A 26323-nucleotide genomic window follows, 5' to 3' on the forward strand; every position below is an offset into this window, starting at 1 on the left:
ATGGCCCAAAATTTGTGATCAATAAATGGTAACTACCTTCCCCTTAATTTTTGGAACAAAATAAAACAGACTGGGATACTCAAGAGTTACATTCCCATTCCACTGTCATAAATGAGAAGTCACTGCTTCTAGAAGGGAAGAAGAGACACAAAACATCTAAAGAGAACACACTGGTGAAATGTTATGAGCTAGTCCTATGTAGAACTTACAGGTACATCTTTACGTTCCTGGTCTGTTATCAACAATCTCATAGCTACTTTTTGTTCCCTAATAACCAGATGCTGGGATATATTGAATATTACAAAAGATATATTCTAAGTTTTTAGGAAGCATCCATTTTTGAAATCCAGCATCTCCTGGGATCCGAAATTGAACATATCAAAATCCTCTGAAAAAGCCCATTTTCTAACCATGTTCATTCTGGATTTAACTGTCTATGTTTGTTTGCTCATTGAGACATATTATTTGAACAACTGTCATGAGGTGGGCCTGGTGCTAAGCCCTACAATGCACAGAGAGATAGTTACATTTCACATGAACTGTCCAGGATCCATGTCCATATGGCACAAACTCTTTTTAAAAAACACAAAAACAATATTTTTGGCACAAAAAGAGAAATCATGGCCTCATGTTTTAGTCCAGAGAAAATTATTTCATAGGGATGTTTCTGAAATTTGACTTTATGAGGAAACAAATTGAGTATCTGCCTCTTCCTTCTACCTCCGCCCTCTTAGTGGATTCCTACTCATGCATGAGAGACTAACTTTGGCTTAAAGAAAAGTCGTCTCCAAGGTTAATTAACTCCCTTCTCTAACCTTTCAATCTTTAACCAATTCAATCTTTGAATCTAATAATTCAACCTGTAATTAATATATAAAATTAACTAATTATGGGAGGTGGTGGAGACGTATGATGTTTAACTCTTTGTTAAACAAGAATATTAGATAATCCTTCTCTTTGGGAGTTACACCTAAAGTTACTTTTGCCATAACATTTAAAGCAATTACTGAGCACTGGAGATTTCTGAAGGAATATATTCAATGTAGTCTTAAGTGCTCAGGATGCAGTTAGGTTATAGGAATGGGAGGGAGGGAACTACAACAATAAACATAAAAGATTACTGCCTATATCTATCATTCAATCAATCTATCTGTCTGTCTATATCTATCATCTATACTACACACACACACACACACACACACAGTTTTAGCGTATAAGGAGTTATTACAAATTAACATCTCTTGGATATGGGTTAATCTTTGATGCCCTTAGATAAACATGTTTTCCTATAAAATTAATGAAAACAAATCTTTGCTGTTCTTCACCAAATCATTTTGAACTAGTCATATGAAACTCGGAGCTAGATTTCCAAGGTCAAAAATTACATCACTATAGGAATCAAATATACAATTTAATTCTGCAAGGACATGATACATAGCAAGCTGAGAAAAAATCCTGATCCTACCCAGTGTGTTCACACTGGACGAATGCCACTGGGGAATAAATTTTTGCTTTTGCTTCTACCTAAACCCATCCCAACGCATCCCAGGTGACATCAGGTGTTACATACTGAGGTGGCTGTGTAGTTCATAGTCTTTCTATCCAGCATGCACATATGCAGACCTTGCTTTCTCCAAATAGACATTTCTTTGACTCTAGCTATGATCAGCATTGGAAAGCTCCTTGTGAACTTAAAAAATGGTTTATCCAAAGGTGCAAGTAACACGACAGTCATACCACTTCAAGCTTACCCAAGTATATTTAACTGTTCTATGTGCTTGGGGGGGATTATTTTAGTAATTGTAAAACAATTAGTATAACCTCAGCCCCTAGTTCGTATATTATATCTACCACAGAAGACACCAAATGGGGAAATAAATGATTGTTAAGTCATTGTGTGTGCACATCTAGCTGTCCTCTTAACTACAAAATAAGACATAAAAACTGGAGAAGGATGACATTTGTTGGGGGTATACATCTGTATATGTTGAGCAGACACCTATTAGAAACTTAAAATTACATTTTGTCACCCTGATTATCATCATTTATTTTGGGCATTTCAGACAAATCAATGAGATGTGAAGTTAGGTACAAGTAAAATTAGTCACTTTAGATTCTCATTATTCATTCTTCAATGTATTAATTCATTAATTTGCCCAACAAATATTTATTGTAAACTATATGTACCAAGAGTTTGACACCTGTTTGGCATTGGCCATATCATTTAACCTCAAAGATCCTCACAGTCTTCATCTTTAATAAGATACGTTAAAATAGCTACTTTACTTGACATGGGGATGAACTAAGAGTACAAGAAAAGACACTGGAGACACTGGCCACTAGCACAGTTTGTTGCTGGCTACAATTTTTACTGTCATATTGATTCTTCTCTCTGAAATGTAAAGAACATAATAAAGGCAAGTGTCTTTCTCCATACTCTCTTTTGTCCTAAAACAATAATAGAATCACAAGATATTATCCTCCTTCTCTTTAGTTGCTCAGAATGTGTGTATGTGTGTGTGGTGTGGGTTTGAAAGACCTATCTCCTGCCTGTCTTCTTACTCCAAAAATATAGAAATCTATGCCCATTACTGTGTTTAAAAAAAAAAAAAAAAAAAAAAAAAAGGAAATTGGATGAAGAGTACATTAGAAGGAAACCCCACAGGTGACAAAAACCACTCTTTGGCTTCCTCCCAAGTCCTCCTGTCTATTGGCCTTGTGCCTAATATTTACAGGGAGAACTCCTGTGCTATGCCAAGAGGCTTACAAGGGACTCCACATGTAACAGAAGTAGCCACCCTTGTGCCTCTCCACTCCTGGCTTCCCACTTCACGAGAGGGCATAATTTGGAGGGGGTGTGTGATTTTTGTAAAGTGAATCAGCTGTGGGATTGGTAGAGATACCTCATCTTTCAATCAGTACTTGGCATGGAAAGTGGTTCTAGGTCCCCTTTGATGTAAGTCTCACAGCAATGGTCGAGAAACTTCCCTCCACTGCAGGTCACTCCTGCCTTTCAAACTTTCAACTCCAAATCCAGCAGTTTTAGTGAAAACAGGTGGCTTGTGTGGAACACAGCCGAAGGACTTTTTTACCTATCACCAATGCAAAAGCTTTTGGTTCTTCTAAGTGAAAATGTCCTATCACAAATATCACATTTTGTTTCATTAAACACAAACAAAAATAGCAAAAGTAATGATATTAATGATATCCTTAATTTGTGAAGATCAAAAGCAAAAGATGGGACATATATTTTTTCAATATCATGAATGATTAGAAGACAGTGTTGGTATCAGTGCTTTTAAAAATTGGGTAATGAAGAATTATGTACAGATGGACTTATCTACTGTGTTAGTCTATTTTGTGTTGCTATAAAGGAATACCTGAGACTGAGTAATTTACAAAGAAAAGAGGCTTATTTGACTCATGGTTCTACAAGCTCTACAAGCATGATACAGCATCTGCTCAGCTTCTGGTGAGGAAGCTTTTACCCATGGCAGAAGGTGAAGGAGGAGCAAGGCATGTCACATGGCAAGAGAAGGAGCAAGAAAGAGAGAGGGAGGTACCAGGCTCCTTTAAATAACCAGCTCTTGCATGAACTAATAGAATGAGAATTCACTCCTTACTGAGGGGAGGGCACCAAATCATTCATAAGGGATCTGCCCCCAAGACCCAAATACCTCTCAGTAGGCCTCACTTCCAACATTGGAGGTCACATTTCAACATAAGACTAGGAGGGGACAAAAAATAATAATAAAATCAAATAAAAATAAAAATTGGGTACTTAAGTCACAAGAAGTGACAGCACACATCCAAAGTCAGATAGAAATTAGTTAGGTTTGAATTTCTAAATTGCAGATCAAGTTTATTATATATTGAAAAATTATTCAAGTAAAATCTTCTAATACAATTGAGGAAGTGAAAACTATTTAATTTCTCAATATCACCCTGATCACCAATTTATCTTTTCCCCTGAGCACATAGCCCTTTGATTTCCTCATGCCATAAGACCTTATTTAATAGCTCCCCTTACCCCATGTTTTCATTTCGTAAACTACCACTAGTTTTTCAGGACACATTCTCTGTTACCACTACTCTAAAAAATACTCTCTTGGTCTTCATACATGTTTGCTAAGTTGGTATTGTCCTCCATCCCTATGTCATGAACCCTATATTATATGTAGTATTTATCATACACAATATTTCAATCTTAGTGCCTACAACATGACAGCACGTAGATATTGACTAAGTATTGAATAATGTGAAATATGAAGACATTCCCACCTATAAATGTATATCCCAGCATTGTTCATCTGCCTGAGTTTATCTCGGTACCTATCCCTTCTCAAATGTCTTCACTAATCAAGTTCTTTAGCCAGTCCTCTTGGCAGTGGAAATTATAATCCATGCAATCCTGATTAAAAGGAGGCCCTGGGTGTAAGCAATTTATCATTTTGACTCAGAAGGCGTAAAAAGGACTCAATTCCATGAAGGCATTCCATGAAGACTCCATGTATTACCTTGATTTTTCTAAGAAAGAACCATTCATTACATGGATTTTTTTTTTCCCAAGGAGTATTTCTCACTTAGCTCATTTTTACAGGTTCCACAGAGACAAATGTTATTCGTATCCAATGAAGAAATATGGTCTGAGTTTCAAAAAAAAAAGGTCAATGAATTAACTTAGTTTATTTTTAAGCAGGTCATTTTTCATACTGTCTCTTGCCTGGAGCAAAGTTTAGACTGTTCTGAAACTTTACCCTGGTCTCTTTAGATAATTAAGCATTTATTATTCACTTGTCTTGCATTTTATTTAGACTTTCCATCTTCAGTCACCTAGGATGGACTGCAACTGTTTTCTCACTGCTGTCCTCAAATTAGTGCCTTTTAAATAAATGCCACATTTCTCCTTGTCTGTGCCCAAAATATTACAAGCAAACATATGGTATTGGGGGTGGCAGGGAGGGGAAAACAAAAAAAAAAAACATTTTTAGAATAAAAATAAACTATTTTCAGCCTTTTGAAGAACCATAATAAAAACTATTCACAAGAATGACAATTCATTTTACAATTACTACTGCCTTCCATTTTCTCTGATGCTACGCTGCCTCCTACGCCTATGGATAGAGTAGGTCTGAACCTGCTGCGAAGTTCTTTAGGTCTCTTTTCAAACCAATGTCATTCCCTGGTATGAGCTATACTGCTTGGAAGTTAAGTGGGAGCAAGCGAGAATGTCAAAAATTGAGGTATGGGATCAGACAGATTCACCTTGAACCCTGCTTCAAATACCTTGGGCAAGAAACATAGCAAGTCAAACTCGGTTCTCTCGTCAGTAAAAGTGAGATGACACTGATACCTACCTCAAAATATGGTGTGGAAAAAATTAAATTAAATTCACTAACGTATGCAAACCCATTGTTAGCACAATGGCAAGAACAAAGTAAGAGTTCAATAAATAAGGTTCTCGTTCTGTTGTTTTTATTCTTCCTGTTATGATTTGACAGAGGAATTTATCTAAAGGTGAGAAAGACATTTTACTTCATTCTCTCTGAAACACAGTTCTGTCATTTGCAAAATGGAGACAGAAATTCTTCACTCCACAGTTTGGTTTAGTGTTTTGTCAAACCTAAAAGACTGTATGCACACAATGATTTGGCTTTCTATTGTTGCTATTATTATTAGCAGCAGTAGTAGTACCATCACAGTGACCTCTGGAATAGGAAGATATACTAATAACCATTTCTTCTTTGTTTAGTGGTCCCAGAACCTTTCTATCTCCTTGTGTGATCTAGAAGCAAATCTAAGCAGGAGTTTATTATGGTCTTAAGGCTCATTTTTGCAAGTACTAGAATAGCATTGTGTTGCCTAGACACTTAAAACATAGTATGGGATTTGGAAAAAGCATGAATGCTAGCCCTAAATGAATTTCAAACAAAACAATCATATCTGAGATTAATATGGTGTTCTTTCCATCAGAGAAACAGATAGAAGTATAGACTGGATACCAAGCTCTATTCCCTAGATGTTTTCTCTTACATCTTCTGTACGAATTGTGGCAAGCTTTTCTCTTTCTATTAATTTGCACTTTCTTCCTCCTTTCCTTTATCCTTCCTGCTTCTTTTGCACATCCTTCTCTGCCTTCCCTTCCTCCAGCTCTCCCTGACTTTGCCCTTCCTTCCTTCCTTCCTCCCTCCCTACGTCTCTCCCTTCCTTCCTTCTTTCCCTCATTCCATCCTTCACTACTTACTGAAGGACTTTTAGGTGCCAGACACCTATGCATAGGGATGCATAGATTTGCAAAATCAACAAATCATACAATCCCCATTCTTTCCTGGACCTGGCACTCTAGCATGGTAATTAACTTTAAAAATATAAACAAGTCAATAAACAAGATAACCCTGATTTTGTTAAAGCTCAAAGAAGAAAATAAAGAACAAACGGCCTCTCTCTCTGTGCTCTTAAGCTGATAACTGAAACAACAGAAGAAGCTCTCTCTGATATGTTATGGCAACAGAAAATAATTCCATGAAGTGAAATGTAACAAGCAAGGGGAGAGGAGAACTTATCTGTTCCAAATTCCAGAGTTCTGTTTTTGGCATTCTTGGCATGAATAAAACAAGATACATACAAGATTTATTGTCTCAAGTCTTGGTTTATTTTTTGTTGTTGAAAACATGATAACATCAAAGATGAGCTGACAGTGGTCAACGGACAATCTTCTTTACAAAAAGTATGAATATGACTACCTTATGTAACCTGGTGAGGGAGTGTTCACTGCCACAATACTGATCATTTCAGCTACAGATTGACCCTTGATAGTATGCCAGAATCCTGGTGTAAAAAGGAACTGAAGGTTGGTCCCACATAAGTGGTGATGTGTAATGGTATTTAGCCAACATTTTCCAACCCGTCTATGCTGGGTCACTTCCTAAAGTAATGTACAGACCTATCATGTAAAGAACCATCTTCTTAGGCACTCACAGAGGTGTGTGGGTCTTAGGTAATGAGTCTGCTCATCCGTGACATTTTCTTTCTTTTTCTAGAATTCGGATTCTTGGGTCAAAATTCGTAGCCATTCTTAATGTTTTTGATCCATAGCATGCATTTTAAAAATCAATGTATATATTACTATTCCCACTATTAGTTTATTCACCAAGTACTTGCTATTGCTGCAAAGTTTATATTATAGTTTTTAACATCGTATTTGCTAAATTTACAGAATCAAAAGCTGTTTTCTTTATGTACACATGTGTGTATATATACATAAATATATGTATATATTTATATATACACGTATACCTGTATATACATGTATGTGTGTATATACACACGCATATTCATATACATGTGCATATATGTATATACCCATATGTGTGTATATGCGTGTGTATATGTATATACGTATTCACGCACACACACACATTGTGGAAGGCACAGAAACCCACCATTTGGATTTTCCTGCCAAAGGATTAATTTAAGGATTTGCATACAGTTATCTGAGACCCTGCGGCTGAAGTACCTTAGGATTGACAGGATCCAAGCCAAGACCCTGCTCTTCCCAGGCACATCCCAACCAATGACTGAGCATGGTGGGTTTATTAAAGCCTGACCATTTATGTGCAACACGGGACTCCTTTTAAGAGTAATCTTTGCTCCAGGGATCCCATTGGTTTGGTCAAGATGTTGTCAGATGTACATTGCCTTATACTGCTTTTTCTCCTCTTTCATTGCATGAGTAGAAGATCTGCATTTGATAAGAGGAACTTCCATGCCCAAATCGGCTTCATACCTCTTTCATTTTTCACAGTCATAGACCCCTAATAAGCCATTGGCACTCCTATCTCTGTCTCCGCATTCTGTTTTCCAAAGGGCCCAACTAATACATATCTTTTGGTCACCACAAAGGGTGTTTGCTTTCCACATGCTTACAGAATTTAAACTCCAGATGTTCACAGCCATTGCCTCTTTTTTTCTTATTTTTCTAATAAAACATGTTCAGCAATGCCCTTAATCTATATCTGCATAGCTTGTATATCCTCCTTTAAAACACACACACACTTGTATCAGACTCAATTTATTTTTTTTTAAAGAGAGAGGTCCTCAAAGGTAGACTCTAATTTAGATTCTTAGGGACAACTAACACTTTCTGCTTTCATTTGAACACACTCAAGCATAATTTTGCAGACATTTGCCCAAAAATGTTTACATTCCACGCATACATATTTATGTTTCATCTAAAGAACTTAGTCTGACTTTTATTGATTATTGAATTTAACTTCTATTTTTATTTGCATTGTATCTGCCTTACTTAAAAACCTCAACTTCATTTACCCAACATTTATGAAGAAAGGATTATGTGAATTCTTCAAGTGTCATTTCTCTCCATTACATTATCCACTATAGTGCCAAATAAACTTCCTAAAATATAAATCAGACAATTTTGATATCTGTCAGATTGGAAGTGAGAAAACTAAAATGAGTTTGTGTTGATATAGATACACATTATGCTGAGTAAAAATGTAAATATTAAATGTTGCTGACAACAGTTAATTAAACAAATAGCAATCTATATCACTGAGACCTAAAATTATCCAAATCCTCTCACTTAGTAGGGGGCTTTTATTATACCTCATACTAATTTATTCCTAAGAAACAAATTATTTAAATGACATTACCATGCTAACTTTATTTATGGTGGAAAAAAAATCTGTCTTTTGAAATGGATTGTGAGATACCTGTAGACTGAAATTTGCCTTTGTGATTTTTTTTCTCCCTATATTTAGTCCAGTGCCTGGCACATGGTGACTGTTCAATAGGTATTTTCTGGATTAGTGTCTATTTTGTACTGGGAATGGTGAACAAAAAGACCCAATTTATAATACCACTGAATATAGAAGAAAATATACAAAAAAGGTATTGCTTTTTAAACAATAATTGTTCTTAATAATAGTTTTTAAATGTGCTACAACAAAACCTCATAGGATTTACAAGTCACACAAAATATATTTGATCTCTTAATATACTGCTAAATTTAACAATTAAAAACATATATCTTCATTTATAAAAAACTTATTTTTATAAAGCTATTTTTTTAAGCCTGGTTTAAAAAGGCTGTTTGTTTCTTTGATAACTTACTTTATGGCTTATATGATCTGTGCCACCAGATCACAGGGTATTAGCTGGATTTAATATTGACCATAATAATATCTTCATACAAGCTCTGATGGATAGATATAAGCATTGTGTTTTACAAGGAGGAATCTGGTAGCAAATGTAATAATATCTAAAGTGCACTGAATGACTATCACATGCCATGCACTGCGTGTTTGGTATTTATTGTTGTATCTGATCTTCATCACAATATTATGTAGTACATTCCATACGCATTTTACAGATGTGCAAATTGCAACTTAGATACTTTTCAAGTATCACACAGCCAATAAGCAACCGAATTTCTACTTAAATCTACTATTTAAGTTTGTCTGATATATAAGCACATTCTTCCCTTTATTCCAGGATGAAAAATGGTGTCAGACCGTGTGTTAAATAGGTGATATCCTACAAATGCTCTGTGATTTGTCGTGATCAGCATCAAAATGATTTAGGGCTCACCATGTACCTCACATTGCATATACAAATATTATTGAGGCAGGCAGTGAAATACTTAGACATAATATTTCATAATCCAAATCCCAAGAAAAGTGTCTCCCTGAAGCAAAAACATGGGAAATATAATTTGAAATTTAGGCCACAAACCTGTTTCAGGCTCAATGGAAAAATAAGGCTGCCCTTCCAATATACTATAAACCAGTTTTGCACTGTTTCCATAAACCGGGTCATCGGCGTCGGTCGCAGTGACGTTAGTGACAGACGTACCTAATAAAAAAGAGAAACAAAAAAGATAATAATTAACACATTGTCCTTTGCCAAGAGCTACATTTTGTCAAGTATTTTATACAGAAATCCATGTGTAGGGAATAAAAGGAAAAGAAATTTTTTTAAAAAGATGAAGATGAATTGCTCTGTCATAACTTCAACTATACCTAAGTCTTTTAAAAGAAAGAGTCTTGGAGTACTATATAAAGATACTTTTAGTATCTGTATTATTTAAGATTCCTTTGTAGCTTTCATTTTAAAGATAAGTATTAGAAGCATGTGGGCTTGGGGAATATGCAAAGGAATCCTAACAAAGGAATATGAAATTTAAGGTTAATAATATAATATACCATGTCACATTTACGTCTTACAAAAGTACAACTAAACATAACTGGAAAAATTGGCTGCTGAAAAAAAGCTGCACAGAAAGATCAAAAGAATATTTTATTCCATCTTATTTAATTATTCAGAATATAAAATTAGCTCTGAACCACCAATTGATCATCTTGCTTACATAATTAGCCATAATGGATAACAGAATCATAACCTTTTTTTCAAAACTATTTTTTATTCATTCATTCAACAATTGAGTATATACAGTTTGCCTGTTATGGAGTATATATATTAAAATATAGGGGAATTTTAACACCAAGATTGGGAGCATTGACTTTACCCTGTAGGAAAAAGGGAAGAAATTTCAGTTCAAGAGCAAACCTATACATTTTGGATTAAAACAGCAACCACATCTCTATAGATTATTATGCCATTTAAAAAAAATAACTTCCACCTGCCTCCCCAAGTATATTGTTGGCAGACATGTAAATAAACACACACGTGCACACACACACACACACACAACAAATCTTTACATTCAAGAAGCTCACAGTTTGAGGGGCAATAAGAGTAGGAAGGGACAGACAAATAGAAAAAGAAATTCAGCTGAATGCAGTAGCACCAATTATAGATCTCTCACTTAGTCCAGCACAGACAGGGTGATCAGGAACATCTTTCTAACAGAGGTTGCCTTTGAGTTAAATCATTAAAGAAAGGTAGAGTTTAACCAGGAGAAGGAATTCTAAGCAGGAAGATAAACATAAGAAAAGGCCAAGTAGTTTGAGAGACTATAGGAAGTTCTGGAAACGCCTAAAAACAGAAAGAAATGGAAAAAGTCTGGTGTAATAACAAGAATCACATGCTGTGAGATCAAGCCCAATGTCTTCTTCATCCAACAAGTGCTGGAAACATAATGGTTATTGAACATACCTTTACTTATTGAATAAATGGGTGAGTGAATAAATTATCTGATGATTTAATGAGAAACAGCAGGTAAGTGTTAAAGATTAGTTTCCTTGGAAGTAGACTCTGAGATAAAGATTTCTTGCTAAACTTTCATTGGAGAGTGTTTTTAATCAATATCTATGGGGGAGTGAAAAAGACAAAATTGGACAGAAACATCTGGGATGTGATGCAGTTACAACGAAGGCCTCACTGGACTCCATAGGGCTCTAGAGATGGCATGCCCATTGAGGAAATGGGCCAGGCTTTTATATTCCAGCAGGAAACAGTTATAGCATGCAAGATGCCGCCTGAAAATGGAGCCTTAGTCTTGGCCCAAGCAGCTCCCTTCAGGGGACGACAACTACAAAATGGCGCAGGGAGTATGGGTGTTGGGCTGTCAGAAATCAACATGCTCAGCAACTGCGGGGAGAGCAGCATACGTCAGTGTTTACTGGAATAGGGTAGAACTTTAGCAAGATCTTGTCAGTCAGTATCTTTTGGAAGTGTTTTAAACGTGGAAAGGTAATAATAATATTTGTTCAGCAGTTGATAATCCTGTAAAATTGGAATTTCTACTCAGAATGATGACTCAGAGGTTCTACAAAATCTGCAGTTATAAAAAATGCACTCAATGCCTCTTGTGTAACACATTCCACCAGATGCAAGTAACTCATCAACTAGCTAGCAAAAACGAACACATGAGAGTACAATAGTTGTAGTTATTTGAATATTACATAAGATGCAGAAGAATTGGGAGTAAAACCTTCTAGGTAAAAAGAAGACGGTGAGATAAAATTGCCAAAAAATATTCAGAAAGAGGGATGACATGGCAGAAAAAGTCTGCCATCAAAGCTAAGCCTGGATATTCAAATTAAGAAGAAAATATAGGGGAATTTTCATGCCAAGATGGGGAGCACTGGCTGTACCCTCTAGGAAACAGGGAAGAAATTTCAGTTAAAGAGCACACCAATATTGTGGGCCACTCTCTCTATTAGGGCCTCCAGATTTGATTGGAAGTACAGACACAGATTAGGAGATCAGACTTGTTATGAGGTTACAACAGTAGTTCAATTAAGAGAGGATAAAACATTAACACTGGGTAATGACAATAGAAGTGGATATCAATGTTAATTTCCCTGTTTTGATCTTTGTGGTAAGGTGTTAAACTGAAGGTAAACTGAGTGAGGGGTTGCTATGGTTTGGATGTGTCTCCTCCAAAATTCAGGTGTTGCTAACATAAAATATTAAGAGGTGGGGCCTTTAAGAGGTGATTGGGCCATGAGGGCACCTCGCTCACAAGAGATTAGGCCCTTTTGTTTTTGAGACAGAGCCTTGCTCTGTCTCCGAGACTAGAGTGCAGTAGTGTGACCTTGGCTCACTGCAACTGCCACCTCCAAGGTTCAGGGAATTCTCCTGCCTCAGCCTCCTGAGTAGCTGGGACTAGAGTGTGCACCAACACTCCCAGCTAATTTTTGTATTTTTAGTAGACACGGGTTTTCACCATGTTGGCCAGGGAGGTCTCTATCTCTTGATCTCTCGATCCGCCCGCCTCTGCCTTCCAAAGTGCTGGGATTACAGGCATGAGCCACCTCACAGGGCCTGATTAGGTGCCTTTATAAAAGAGCTTAACAGCGGGAGTTTGTCTCTCTTGCCCTTCCACCTTTCACCATATGAGAACAGAGTGTTCCTCCCCTCCAGATGACAGTACGAAGCGCTTCACCACATGCTGTGCCTTGATTTTGGACTTCCCAACCTCCAGAACTGTGAGAAAATAATTATTTTCTTTATTAATTAACCCAATTTAGGTATTTTGTTATCAGCAGCACAAGACAGACTAAGACAGGGGTATGTGGTAACTATTTTTGCAACTTTTCTGTAAGTCTAACATTAGTCCAAAAATTAAAGAAAAATAATGAGTAATAAGAAAAAGACATCAGAGTTACTAGAAGAACTAACAGAGTTCAGAGACCTATGAGAAAGAGGTCCCTTTCATGCAGAAGACCGTATAACAACTTTTTTTGCTTTGTTTTGTAGTCTAGTGTATTTACTTTGATTTTTTTAAGAAGAAATTATGTTCCCGCATTATGAAGTAACATATTATCAGACAAAAATAAATAAGTCAAGGTGCAATATTCAGTATGACATTAAGTTAATAAATCTGAGAATTTAGTTCCAGTCACTGCCTAGGTAATTGAAAAAGAAAAGTGAACAAATTGTCAAAACTTCCTGTCATTACCAAAATTTCCTTCTAGTGGGTGACTCTTAAATTAGGAAATTCCTTCACAGAGAAAAAAACATATCCAAATATTTTCTGAAAAACCATATTGTTTTATTTATGCACAGGGTTGGTGCATTTGGTCAGAGTAGTCTGGAGTTAACAGTTTTGAACATAAAATAGTTCTGACATCTTCTGAAACGCTTATCTGTTTCTTTGAGCAAATACTTTAACTTGTCTTAGCCTCAGATTTAAACCTACAAAATATAATAAGGTTATCGTGAGAGTTAAACAAAATAATATATGTAGGTACCTATCACAGAAATAACAACATGCTAAACCAGTGAGTACTAAGTGTCTGTGTGTGAGATTTTACCCTCTGAAAAATAGATCCCTAATGTCCCTTCCAGATCTATGGAATAATAAAATGGAGACACATTTTTTAAAAATCTTTTTAGGCAATTTGATACAAAATAATAGTTAAAAATGCCTGTAGTGTGCACCAAACTTTTTAAAATTTAGCTTCATCCATTCTCCCTAGAGACACTAATTTCTATTGTAATTACTTTGAAGAATTACTATTTAGATTTGTTTGTAAAATGAAGTATTCTTTTTTCATACCCCATAGTCATGCAAACTATTTCCTGTTAAATGGAAGATAGGATATTTTCTCTGGAGTTTACAAGACTGATCATGAGCATATCTAATTCAGTTGATCTTATCTTATTATGAGAGGTAGCCCGTCACGTTATTATTACTGGTGCTGGAGTAAGGGGTTGGGTTTCTATCTTCTACATGCTCTGTGATTCAGTTTTTCATACGCAAAGACAAACATTTTTTATTCCACAGGCCTCATAGTTTTGTGTGAGGATCACATGTAATCATATGAAATATAGAAAAGTGGTTGAGAGGATACATTTAGAGTCAAAATGTCTTCAACCCAAACATTTCTTTTATATTTTATCTCCAACTTTTACTAGCTCTGTGTTCTTGGCCAAGTAACAAAAGTTTTCCAAGCTTTGATTCCCTAATCTGTAAAAAGGAAGGTGAGCATAGTCGTTACATCATAGGCTTGGTGAGATAATTAAACGGATTAATGTGTTCAAAGAGCACAGAAGAGTTACTGACACTACAAGCTTACTGTCACTATTGTTATATTATGTGTGTATACAGGTAAAACTAATAAACTAATCTTTTACAATTTTAGATGGTAGTGAATGCTTTAATTTATAATTAAGTGTAATTTTGCATAATGGCTTTGACAATAGATTTTATTAAATTTGGGGAAAAACACAAAAAGACAATCTCAAATGTAGCAATATATCCACATGCTTAGAAAGGAAGTGATTTTGTTAGTAAAACTGCTCAAAAGAAAACAGACACACACACACGCACACACAGTGTCTCATTCTTCCATCCAGTCTACTAATCTATCTCATATCAGTTTTCTCTTTGGTATAAAATTGCTCTGAGAGCAAAAATAAAAAGTATTTTATAAACAAAAGTGTACTATGTAAAAGCTTATACATTAAGCAGGAGGTTAGACACTGGGCACGTCGTCAGTACAAGTTTCTCGATGTTATTTGAATGGATGGCATTTTGAATGAATGCCATATCTCCCAGTCCATGCCAGGATGAACTACTAGGCTGGGGACTGCAAGAGAGCGAAGACAAGCTTTTACCCACATACTTATCCAGAATATTTCTGCCTGATGCCTGGCTTCCTGGAAATCTCCATCCTTCAGCTTTAGACTACTTTCCGTCAAGGACGATATTTCTCCTAATAGTGATTCAAGACTGTTGATGCACCTGTACACTGGAATAGATGTGTGTGGAGGTTTTGTGGGTGCATTTGTCAAGTGATTGCCCATAGGGGAGAAAAAATGGATGTTTCGAAGTTAATCTTGTAGCAGAAAAGATTGCTAGTCAAGCAGCAATATACACTTCTCCATGGAAATGCATGCAGAATGCAGACCACGAAGGCAAATTGAAAAGTGTAAACCTTGCAGGATAATGTTTCTTCAAAGCTGCAAGTGTTGGTGTGTGATAAATAGGACCCTGAGTAATACCCAGGAAATATAACAACCAGGATTCTCTGTTTGTGTTTTCATTTGGAACTGTTTTTGTCCCTTTGTCAAGGATACAAGAGACTCATTTAGCTAGTGACTATAAATTTGACACTGTGCCATTTCTCCAAGAAAGCCCCTATTATAATCCAACTTGATACTGATCCTAATTATAATAATATAGCTGCTGTATTTCCAGCTGTTGTCAACAAAAATGATCCCTGTCACCACAATTCAGCCTGCTAGTATCAAGCCGAGTATGAACATATCAATTCCAAGGTGAATTCTGCATTAAACAAACTTTTTTTTTCTTTTTTGCATTTAGTTTGTTTCACTCATTTAAGTGAAATTTGCCAATGTGCTGCTCGGATTTTAATTAACAAAAGACTTTCAGTGTCATGTGCCTCTTGCCACACCTGACAGTTTCCTCCCATTCCCAGCAGGACCCATTTTATCTCCCTTCTCACATAATAACAGCAAAAACTACAGGCAAAATTAACCACCAAGGATGCTACACTATCGGGGTACAGGTTCCAGTTTGCCAGCAAACTAAGATGAAAGGCCTTTGGGAAAATGAGACGTTGGGGTTTGGGTAGTGCAGCTCTGTTAGCGAGGATATGTTTTTTTTTTTTTTTATGAGCAAGTCAGCACACCAATTCTGCACATTATTCAGAAAGAAAAATGCTGGTGCTGACACCCTGAGCAGGAAAACAAAGGTTTGGTGCAGCGTAAAAATGTGCACACTGGAAAAGCCAAAGCTGTTATGATGAGAAGAATACAAATTCCATTTGCAAAGACTCATTTGCAATACAGTTTTAGAGAATCAGCATTCCAATACCAGGTGGTAAAATCAAGAGGCAGAACCTTTGCAATAACTGAAATTCAGAACAATGCACATTCCTGGTATCCTACTATGCTCTTCAAACTTTGTATTTGACCTGCTAGTTATCCTGTTCCAAGTACGGTATGTACAATCCACAGACAAAGCGTTTGGCATTATCATCTGAAAATGTCTTACTTAAACATTCATGCATCCCAAAGATTACTGGCCTAAAAGGTCATAGCAATGATGCAACTGCTTTCATTTATTTTAATAAGACTAAACCCTCAACTCAACTTCTCTCATCCTCCTTATTAACTCCCCTAAGTACTGTGCAATACAAAGAGGTGGTGGGGCACAGGGGTTGCCGTGACAACCTTTTTTGGGTTGTTGATGAATAGCAGAGCAATAATTTCATAAGGCCTGCATTACTTGTTGACATTGAAATTATCCCTTACTAGAAGTAGAAACTTCCGGTCCTGGATGGTTTAAATGTGCCAGACAGAATTCATTATTTATTAGTTGTATGGAAAATGCTTTGAGATACTTCTGTACTTGACTGTCACATAATTCTAGAGGTTTTGTGTGTATTGGCTGGCTGGTTGGTTGGTTGGTTGGTTGAAAGTCTCCACCCCCTCCCCATCACACTTGGTGCACCAAGTTACAACAGAGCACCGACCTGATGTGCTTAAGGCAAAAGCTGAGAAGTAAGTGCAGGCAGCCCGTGCATTCATTTTTCTTTGCATCTCTGACTGATACCACTGTCTTCAACATTCATTTCTCTTGAAGGCCCTCAAGCAAATTCCCCCAGCAGGAAGCATGCCCTAAATTCTACCAGTGGTTTTCAGTTTTGCTATTTCATTATAGAATACACATGCCCAAATATCCAAATCTCCAAGGGGCTACTTAGGCGTGTCTTTGCAGGGGGAGGAGGATTAAACATGGATCAGCCGAAATTAGGGCTTCTTTTTTAACCCTAGATATGGAGATTTCTTCCCCAGCCAAGCTCTAGGGGAAATAAATACTGAATTATTACCATCTGACCATTCAACAACAAGCAAGAAGACAGGGATTCCAATTCCTGCCAGGAACTCCTCTCCGAATTACAGTTGGTTAACTACAAGAGTAATGTTAAGCTGATAACAGAAGATCAAACCCTTCTCTTTTGTGGGTAATCAGTCTTGCCATTTGCAAAAGCCAAATGAGTAAGAGGCAGAGGCAGTCTGTGCTTGCCATTTTGCTTCAGAAACCTCTCTTTTACGACACATACCACACAATGGAATCCTCAGTGATTAGTTCCCTATCTTTCTTTTTTTGCAGAGGCCTACCCGTTGCTCACTGGGTGTTCTCCTTATGTGCCAACTCTCAGCCTGTAGTGAAATGTTGCTGCCAAATTCCACATGCTCCAAATTAAATTTATTATGGGAACGGAGACAGATTCTTAACTGCAGTCAGGCGGATGGACAGCCCCAAAATGTATCCTGTCATTTCTCTGGCTCCATGATTTGGGATATAAACCAGGGAAATAAAATTCAGTTTCCATATTTTATTCTGGAGAATTTAGGGAAAAAACAATTTTGTAACTTAATGAAACATCCACGCACACTTAACACAGTGTTTTTAGAATGAGCCTGAAACTTTCTGAAACAATTAAACACTTTAGAAAATGTGTTTAAGCACACAGATGTCTTCTATTCACCCATGCATCATTTCAGCAAACATCTGTAATGTGCACTGGGTGAGAGAAATGGAAAATATCATATGAAAATGTGTAACTGTAGAATCTTAGCCATGTTTACTATGCACAGAGGCGAAGTACCTTCTGTATCCCTCACAAACAATGCTAGCATGGTAGCCTACCCACTGCTTTCGCACACAGATAATGAGGACAATTGGAGGCCTGGTTGTGAAAACTAATAAGCTGCCTGTTTTACAGTTCCATGTGCATAAATACACCTTTTTGGAATTGGGACGGTTTTATTTCTAATACAAGAGGAAAATAAAAGTATTTTCTTTTCATAGGCCGCTTATTCCCAGGAATCAAACCTTTGCTAATTTGTCACCTATGGAATGATATCCTATAAATGCTTGAGAACTAAATAGCACCATAAATGCTCTAGACTGGCAGCTTTCTATATCCATACTGACTTTGAAAAACTATGCTACTGGTGGCACCACAGATGCCCAGATGTCTTCTACAATATGTGACAACTACAGTAGGTAAAATGTCATTCATCCTCTAATCCTAGCACTTTGGGAGGGTAAGGCAGGTGGATTAATCAAGACTAGCCTGGGCAACATGGCCAAACCCTGTCTCTACAAAAATACAGAAAATTAGCTGCGCGTGGTGGTGTGCACCTGTAGTCCCAGCTACTTGGGAGGCTGAGGTTGGAGGATCACCTGAGCCTGGGAAGTCTAGACCAGAGTGAGCCATGATCACACTACTGCACTCCAGTCTGGGTGACAGAGTGAGAACCAGTCTCAATTTTAAAAAAAGAAATGTAATTCATTCTATTTGAGTAAATGAACTAATTTATTCAATCACACAATGGCTATTTGCACAGTATATACTGTATGCCAAGCACCAACTTAGATGCAAAGGGTACAAGAACATGCAAGAGAGTTAGAGTTTCTCTCCTAATAGCATCTGAAGTTTACTTTAGCAGTGTTTTCACCTGGTTTCTCTTTATTGTAAGAAACTGCAAATCTTCATTAAATGTATTTTCTAGAAGGTATCACGATGTAGTCAAAAGTATACATATATAGTATATACATATACACACACACTACATATATATAATTGTAGTATTATATATGTAGTATATATATAATTGTAATATCAGATGTTTCTGTTGACATTATTTGGTTAGCCTGAGATCATATTCTACATCCATGACTTAACACTCTGATACAGCAAGAGAATGCTTTTACATCAATAAGACTCAGTTGCTTTATCTAAAAAATAGAATATTGCCACCTACTTCCTATTCTTATTCTGAGGCTCCATAAAAATAACATACTATCAGTATCCCCTAATTGAGAGAACTTTGGTTGAGATGCACCCTGTGCTTTCCAGGGCATGCTACTTTATTTTTATTTCATAAAGTATAAATTTAAGGTCAAGTTGCATGAGAACAGAGATATAACCATTATAGTGGCTGTTCATTTTTTTTGTCCCTCTAAAATGAGCTTACGTTGCTTCCGTTGCTAGTTAAAAGTCAGCACTTTAAAAAATAATAATTGTGTAACTGGGGTTACCCTCCCTTTTCCAATGTGAGAGACAAAATCCTATCAAATTTCAAGTGTGACAAAGTGAAAAGTCACTGAGCCATTGAGCTATTGAGGAATGAGAGTCTTAGATGAAAAATGTTTAATTTTGCAATCATTACAAGAACTATGAGTTCAAAGAGATATTTACTAACTGATGCAAAATATAAAGTCCTATACATGCTGCCATCAATGATGTTGCTAAAATGGAAGTAAATCGGGCTAATCTATTTGAGCCCTTCATTGTTTTAATTATTTTAAATTAAAATTCTGCTGTGTCAAGCTTCAGAAACTGCAGTTAGAAGATTCTTGCTTTCTAAAGGGGTAGACTAGTAGGAGATCCAAAATGGAACAATTAGCTACTAAATGATGTCATCAAATTCCATGGGTGACATGGAAATACTGAAGAACAGTTAAAGCAACGTTTTTGGTATGAGGGGACATTGACCTTGAAATCAGGCAGGAAAAGATGATCCCAGGTCAATGTTCACAGGTGGGCCTGCAAATCTAGAAGGGTGTACCTATGAATTAGACGAATCAGTCTGGAGCTTCTTTTAGGAGAATGAAAAGTTAGTAAAGGGTTTTAAACAACCTTTTCCACCAATTACCAAGAGTTTGTAATATTCCCAACTACTTTATTTACCCACTACTCACTCCGTTTCTGTGATTCCACAACTATCCACATAGCTCAATCTGACCCAGATTCAAGATTTAGTTGATTCCTAAGTTGAATCATTCCCTCTTCTGAACTCTCAAAATACTTTACTTGATTGTCTCTAGGGGCACCTTTTACTTTTATATATAAATTGCAGTGCATACAGATTTTCCCCTTTTAGACTAAAAGCTTCTTAGGAACAATATTCTTTCTTATTCTCTCAACTTTCCCCTCTCATCCTCCCCTCCAGAATTAACCCATTCCTTGATAACAGGGTTCTATCACTTTGTTCAAATTATAAGCATGATCCCACATTGTCCTTGTTATACAAGTGCTGAGAACTATACCTGATGTGAAATATTTATTCATCTAATCTTTGCAACAAGTCTCTGAATCTGCTATGAATATCTGAATTCAAACAGAAGGAATAAAGCCTGAATTTGTAACCACACGAGAATGCTCCCAAATCTGCCCTTTTAACTGCTACACAAACACTACAATGTTTCTGAATTTTACATCTTCAAGTGCAGAGAATATGAACTAGTATTTTTATTTTTCTCCCTAGCACTTCAGAAAATGCCTTGCATAGAAATATTCGTTGGGTAAATATGCAAATAAGAGAGAATGAATAGCTTATTTTCTTTTGGAAGATATTCAGAAATTAACGTAGCACATTGATCATGTTCTGAATTAGGTGTTATGTCTACTGTTTTGTCTTACTCTCATTTGGAATTTATTAAAGAATAACGGTCAGGTTTTCTCTACTCTTAAAAGGGTAGTCATGACCTTGTCTTCTTAGAGTTGAACCCACTCCAAACATAAGCCAGAATTAGCTTCAAACGGAGACTAGTATGATATTAAACCCTCACTTAAGCTCCTGAAAACTTCCTGTAGAGGGAATAATGAACTGAGGACATTATCACATTACCACATGAGATCAAGTATGAAACTTGCCACTTTTAGGGTCATGTCAGCACTCAAAAAGTGTCAGATTTTGAAGCATTTCAAATTTTGAATTTTCAGATTCGGGGACTCAATCTGTAGTGAGACCTTGGTACGTGCATGCCTAGAGAGAGTTGTTTAAAAAATATATTGAAAACTCTACGTGACTTAATTAAAATCTTGGCAAAAACAAAATAATATGTGAAAGGCTAAGCAATGGGTTTACAAAGAATGATTAAGGTTCTGCCAATATATGGAAGCTTTCAAATTGGGAGGACGAAAAGAGGAGGGAGAGAGGGTGAGATAAGAGAAAGAAAAGAACTGATTATGTTCTCAGCCCTGAAGATGTACTGATGAATCTGACACAGACCATATTTTTAAGTAATCAAATGAAATGTTAACAAGAAAATTGAATAGATGTTGTATTTATTCAACACATTCCTTCATTTCTCTTTGTTGGTATCCTTCTTTCTCTTTATTCTCACTTCCTTAGTCCCATTTTCTCATACTATATATGTTTGTCAGTTGCTGAATGCCACCAAACTGTTCCTGGTCTTGGAGTACCAATGATGAATACCGATCCTTCTTGGCCCTTGGGGAGCTAGCTCACAGCCTACCGGGCAGAGGCACAGAAAGAAACATTATTGCCTAGACTGTAACCTAGGCATGTTGCAGGAGTGGTGGGTGTGCAGAGAAGATTGACCCTGAGACCTGCTACAAGGGAAAGGTGGAGGGCAGGTTGGAGGTATGTAAAGGAAATCTTCCTGATAAAGTGACGTGATGAATAGCGCAACTTCAAAGGTAGTCTGTGATTTTACAATATTGACTATTACAGTAAATGAACAATATATGTGTCCATGTGTACACCTATGAGTTTTGTTTTGTCCCCTAATCCTCAAATTTCATTACATTGAAGACTTCTTACAAAATCGGGTTTCATTTGAAATACAACTCAAAGTGCACAAATCTATGTATACAACGTATTTGGCAATATCAATATTTTTAAAAATTTATTTAGATTTTAATCATTATGCCATACTAGGAAACAGCAACTTCACTAGGTGCTTATGAAAGGTAAAAGCAAAAATTAGCACATTTGAAAGACACACACGAATAATTTGAGGAAACATCAAACAAAATTCTGACATTATTTTTAAAATAACTCAAGTAATGAAGTCCTGCATTCAATTCAATTATGTTTCCTCTCTTTTCAATTCTTCCTAGTTTCCATATTTAAGACTCTTAGATGGAAAAGGAGAAAAAGACCATATACATTTTCTAACAGCTGTGCCTTTCCAACTATATTTTACAACATCTGTGACATTTTTCTTCTTAACATTTGTGCTACCTGTATGTTTACCCTTTGGGCTAATTTGTAGTTGACCCCAGTAATATAGCCTTTTTAGCCAACATTTAGTGACAGACGATCATTGATTTAGCAGTCTCACAGAGTGCCTTAAAAATCAATGGATCTAGAAGAAAGAACTGGTGGGACTTCATAATATCACATCTTGTTTTTATCACAAATTTCCAATGTACCAAGTTCTTGTCTCATTATTTATACCAGACAGGGCATGCTGATGAGATACACAACCCGTTCTGTCCCTTTTGGCAATCCATTTATAACTGAAGCACAATTAATATCTTTACAGATGTTCTCCAGGCGGAAAGAAAAATGCGGCAGTAAGTATTTTGTACATGTTTCAGTGTAAATGTGTGAAGTGAGGAGCATAGGGAAATGTCTAAAAACAGTGGAATCTGAGCTTTTCTTGTGTTTAAATTCTCCAGGGAAATGTTTTCAAAACAGGATTTCATATAGGAAGAGAAGCTACCTTGAAGAGCTTTCCAGAACTTCCAAGAAAATAATTAGAAATCAGGATAATCATTAAACAAAGAACCTCACAAATGACTCTCCTTCAGAGGTGTGGATTTCCCCAAAAGTAGTATGTTATTTCAAGTTTTTAATTACTGTAAACCAAAAGTATTTGAAACAGGTCTCAATCACTTTAGAAAGTTCATTTTGCCAAGGTTAAGAGCATACCCGTGACACAGCCTCCAGAGGTCCTGACAACACATGCCCAAGATGGTTGGGGTTCTTTATGCTGAAACCCACTAAATTTCAAGAGTGTGCCACATTATTTGAATCTCCTTTTCTAATCCATTGTCAATTGCCTGTTTTACTGTCAAATATTAGTCTGTAACTAGAATACTAATAATTATCATCAAATATAAAGGAACTTCTATGTTTCTGGTACAAGTACTTATTTACTTGATATAATTATCTTATTTAGACTTCAATGAGACTAAATTATATTCAAATCACTTTTAGATTTCCAAAAATGGATAGGCATAAATAAGTACTCAATAAATGTTTTTAATTCATTCATCTTTTTGTATAGACATTTGTGGCATAGTTATAAGAGCAAATACCCCAATAATTAGTACAGCCAGGAAAACGCACACACACACACACATACATATATGCGCACACACATATACACACACAATCATACGATGAGTATCTTTTTCCTTTTTTTGAGACAGGACTCACTCTGTTATCCAAGCTGAGTGCAGAGGTACCCTAACAACTCACTGCAGCCTCGACCTCCCAGGCTCAAGCAATCCTCCCACCTCAGCCTCCCAAGTAGCTGGGATTACAGGTGTGTAATCCCACCATGGCAGAAATTTTTTTTTTTTTTTTTTAATAGAGACAGGATCTGGTCTTGAACTCTCAGACTGAGGCAATCCTCTCACCTTGGCCTTCCAAAGTGCTGGGATTACAGATGTGAGCCACTGTGCCCAGCCTACCTAAAGATCTTAAAGAGAAAATTCAAAAAATGGGCAAATGTTTTTGTGTTAGAGTCTGATGTAACAAACAAATATTTATTTAAGAAGCATTTAGAACATCATTGATGATCTTTATAATAATAATAATACTGTATTTTTGAAGGTGAACATAAAATAGGATACACAAAATGAAAACAGCCGATGGGAAATGTGAGAAAACATTAATTGTTCAAAACAACAACAACAAAAAGCTAAAATGTTGAGGCCACTGGCCTGGGTCCCAATAATCAACAGATGTGGGGTCTGCAGCCAGAAGCTAGTTCTGACTAACACTAAATTACATGTACTTAATTGCTATGCTCTATTGTTCTATAAGCCAAAAAAAAAAACAAAAAACAAAACCAGAAATCAGTAGCTACCTGAAAATCAGAATGTGGAGACACTCACTGTACATATTTTGAAACCATCAAACAAAGCACAATATGTCAGAAAACAGAGCAGTATATCCATCCAGTGTGAGAAGAACTCTGCTCTGCATGAATGGTTTCTCCACCAGGACTAGAAAACCCTGAGAAGTCGTGTTTATAATGCAAATCTCTGGGCCTGACTCAACGGAAATCAACTTGGAATCTCAGAGGTTCAGGGCAGGAATCTACTTCACATATTGACCCAAGGAAAAGAGCTCATTGTGATTTAGGACAGAGGGAAAGATCCTTACATCCTTTTAAAAGCATTATGTCATCTCAAGTTTTTAATTACAGTAAACCAAAAGTATCTGAGACAGGTCACAATCAATTTAGAAAGTTTATTTTACCAAGGTTAAGGTCACATCCATGACACAGCCTCAGGAGGTCCTGATAACATGTGCCCAAGGTAGTTGGGATACAGGTTGGTTCTATGAATTTTATGGAGACAGGAGACATCAATCAATACATGTAAAATGTACACTGGTTCAATCTGGTAAGGTGAAACAACTCAAAATGATGGCTTCTAGGTCATAGGTAGATTTAAAATTTTTCTGATTGACAATTGGTTGAAGGAGATATTATCAATACAAAAGAATGCCTGGATTACTTCAAGTGGTTGTAGGGACCAAAGTTTTATCACGCAGATGAAGCTTCCAGGTAGCAGGCTTCAGAGAGAATACATTGCGAATGTTTCTCATAAGACTCAAAGGAGTCTGTTCTAACAGTAATTCCAAAAGGGAGGAGGGCATAAAGAGTCCTGTCCAGCTCCCCATTTCCATCACAGCCCGAACTAGCTTTTTCAGGTTAACTTTGGAATGCCCTTGGCCAAGAGGAGGGCAGGGACTCATGGTTGGGGGGACTTAGAATTTTATTTTTGGTTTACGTTACAAAAGTAGTATGTATTCACTATGGGAAATACACCTCTTTAACCACACAACTCAAAGAGACACTTCAGAAGGCACAGAAGTGAGAAGGCTGGGCGTTTAGGATGATACAAAGAAGTGTTAAGAAGTTAATTAGCACCTGCATTCTAAAGAGCAGTCAGTTACAATTTAGGACAGATGGGGGGGTCAAGCACTGAAACACCCTCAGAACAGCCTGGAAAATTGTGAAAGATAACAGCTTAAAGTTTATTTTTGTGAGTATTTAAACCTATATTTTGTAGTACTTCTATGATTCTTGTCTAATTCCCTCTAGTTAACGTGTGTCTTGTGTGAATGTGTGTCTGTATTCATAGAAATGCATGAAAAATATAGTTGTTAATATTATATGAATAATAAAAAGATTAATTATTTTGATAAGCACCTGTGTCCTGTAGACTCTTAATTTACATAAACAAGCCTAAAGTAGGCTGAATTTTTTTCAACCACCTTTATTTGGTGGCATATCCCCCAGAATATCTTTGTCTCTGAAAGGAATAAAAACATCTATAGCAGTGTTTTCTAAATTGTGGACCACACAGGCTACTTATGAAGCAGCACACTGTAAGCTGGTTCAACATAAAGATTCCCAGGCCCCCACATGAAGAACTGAACACAGAATAATATACATCAACTCGTAATAATTAACATTACTAATTAACTAGTGATTAAATTGTTATGTGGCACAGAGGAAGCTCACAAATACGTTTACTACACAGACAGTCCCTGACTCACAATGGGTCAGCTTAAGAATTTTTGACCTTTATGATGGTGGGAAAGTGATCTGCAGTCGGTAGAAACTATTTCATTTTTGAATTTTGATTTTTTTCCTGAGCTAGTGATATGTGATATAACACTCTTTTTCAATGCTGGGCTGAGGGAGTGAACAGCAGCTCCCTGCCAGTCATGCCATTGTGAAGCTAAACAACCAGGTGTGGTGGCTTACTCCAGGTGAGGTGGCTCATGCCTGTAATCCTAGCACTTTGGGTGGCCAAGACAAGTGGATCACCTGAGGTCAGGAGTTCAAGATCAG

General features: G+C 36.6%; 1 protein-coding gene across 1 annotated transcript in view; it reads right to left on the reverse strand.

Moving 5' to 3' along the window:
- Positions 1 to 26323, reverse strand: part of CDH8 (cadherin 8, type 2) — a 393813-nt gene that overhangs the window by 203225 nt on the left and 164265 nt on the right. Inside the window, exon 4 of the mRNA XM_011994007.1 lies at positions 9754 to 9873. Coding sequence (XP_011849397.1) covers positions 9754 to 9873 — 120 coding nt within the window. The remainder of the gene's footprint in view (positions 1 to 9753; positions 9874 to 26323) is intronic.

Source organism: Mandrillus leucophaeus, unplaced genomic scaffold, assembly GCF_000951045.1.
Source record: "Mandrillus leucophaeus isolate KB7577 unplaced genomic scaffold, Mleu.le_1.0 Scaffold44, whole genome shotgun sequence".
Taxonomy (NCBI): Eukaryota; Metazoa; Chordata; class Mammalia; order Primates; family Cercopithecidae; genus Mandrillus; species Mandrillus leucophaeus.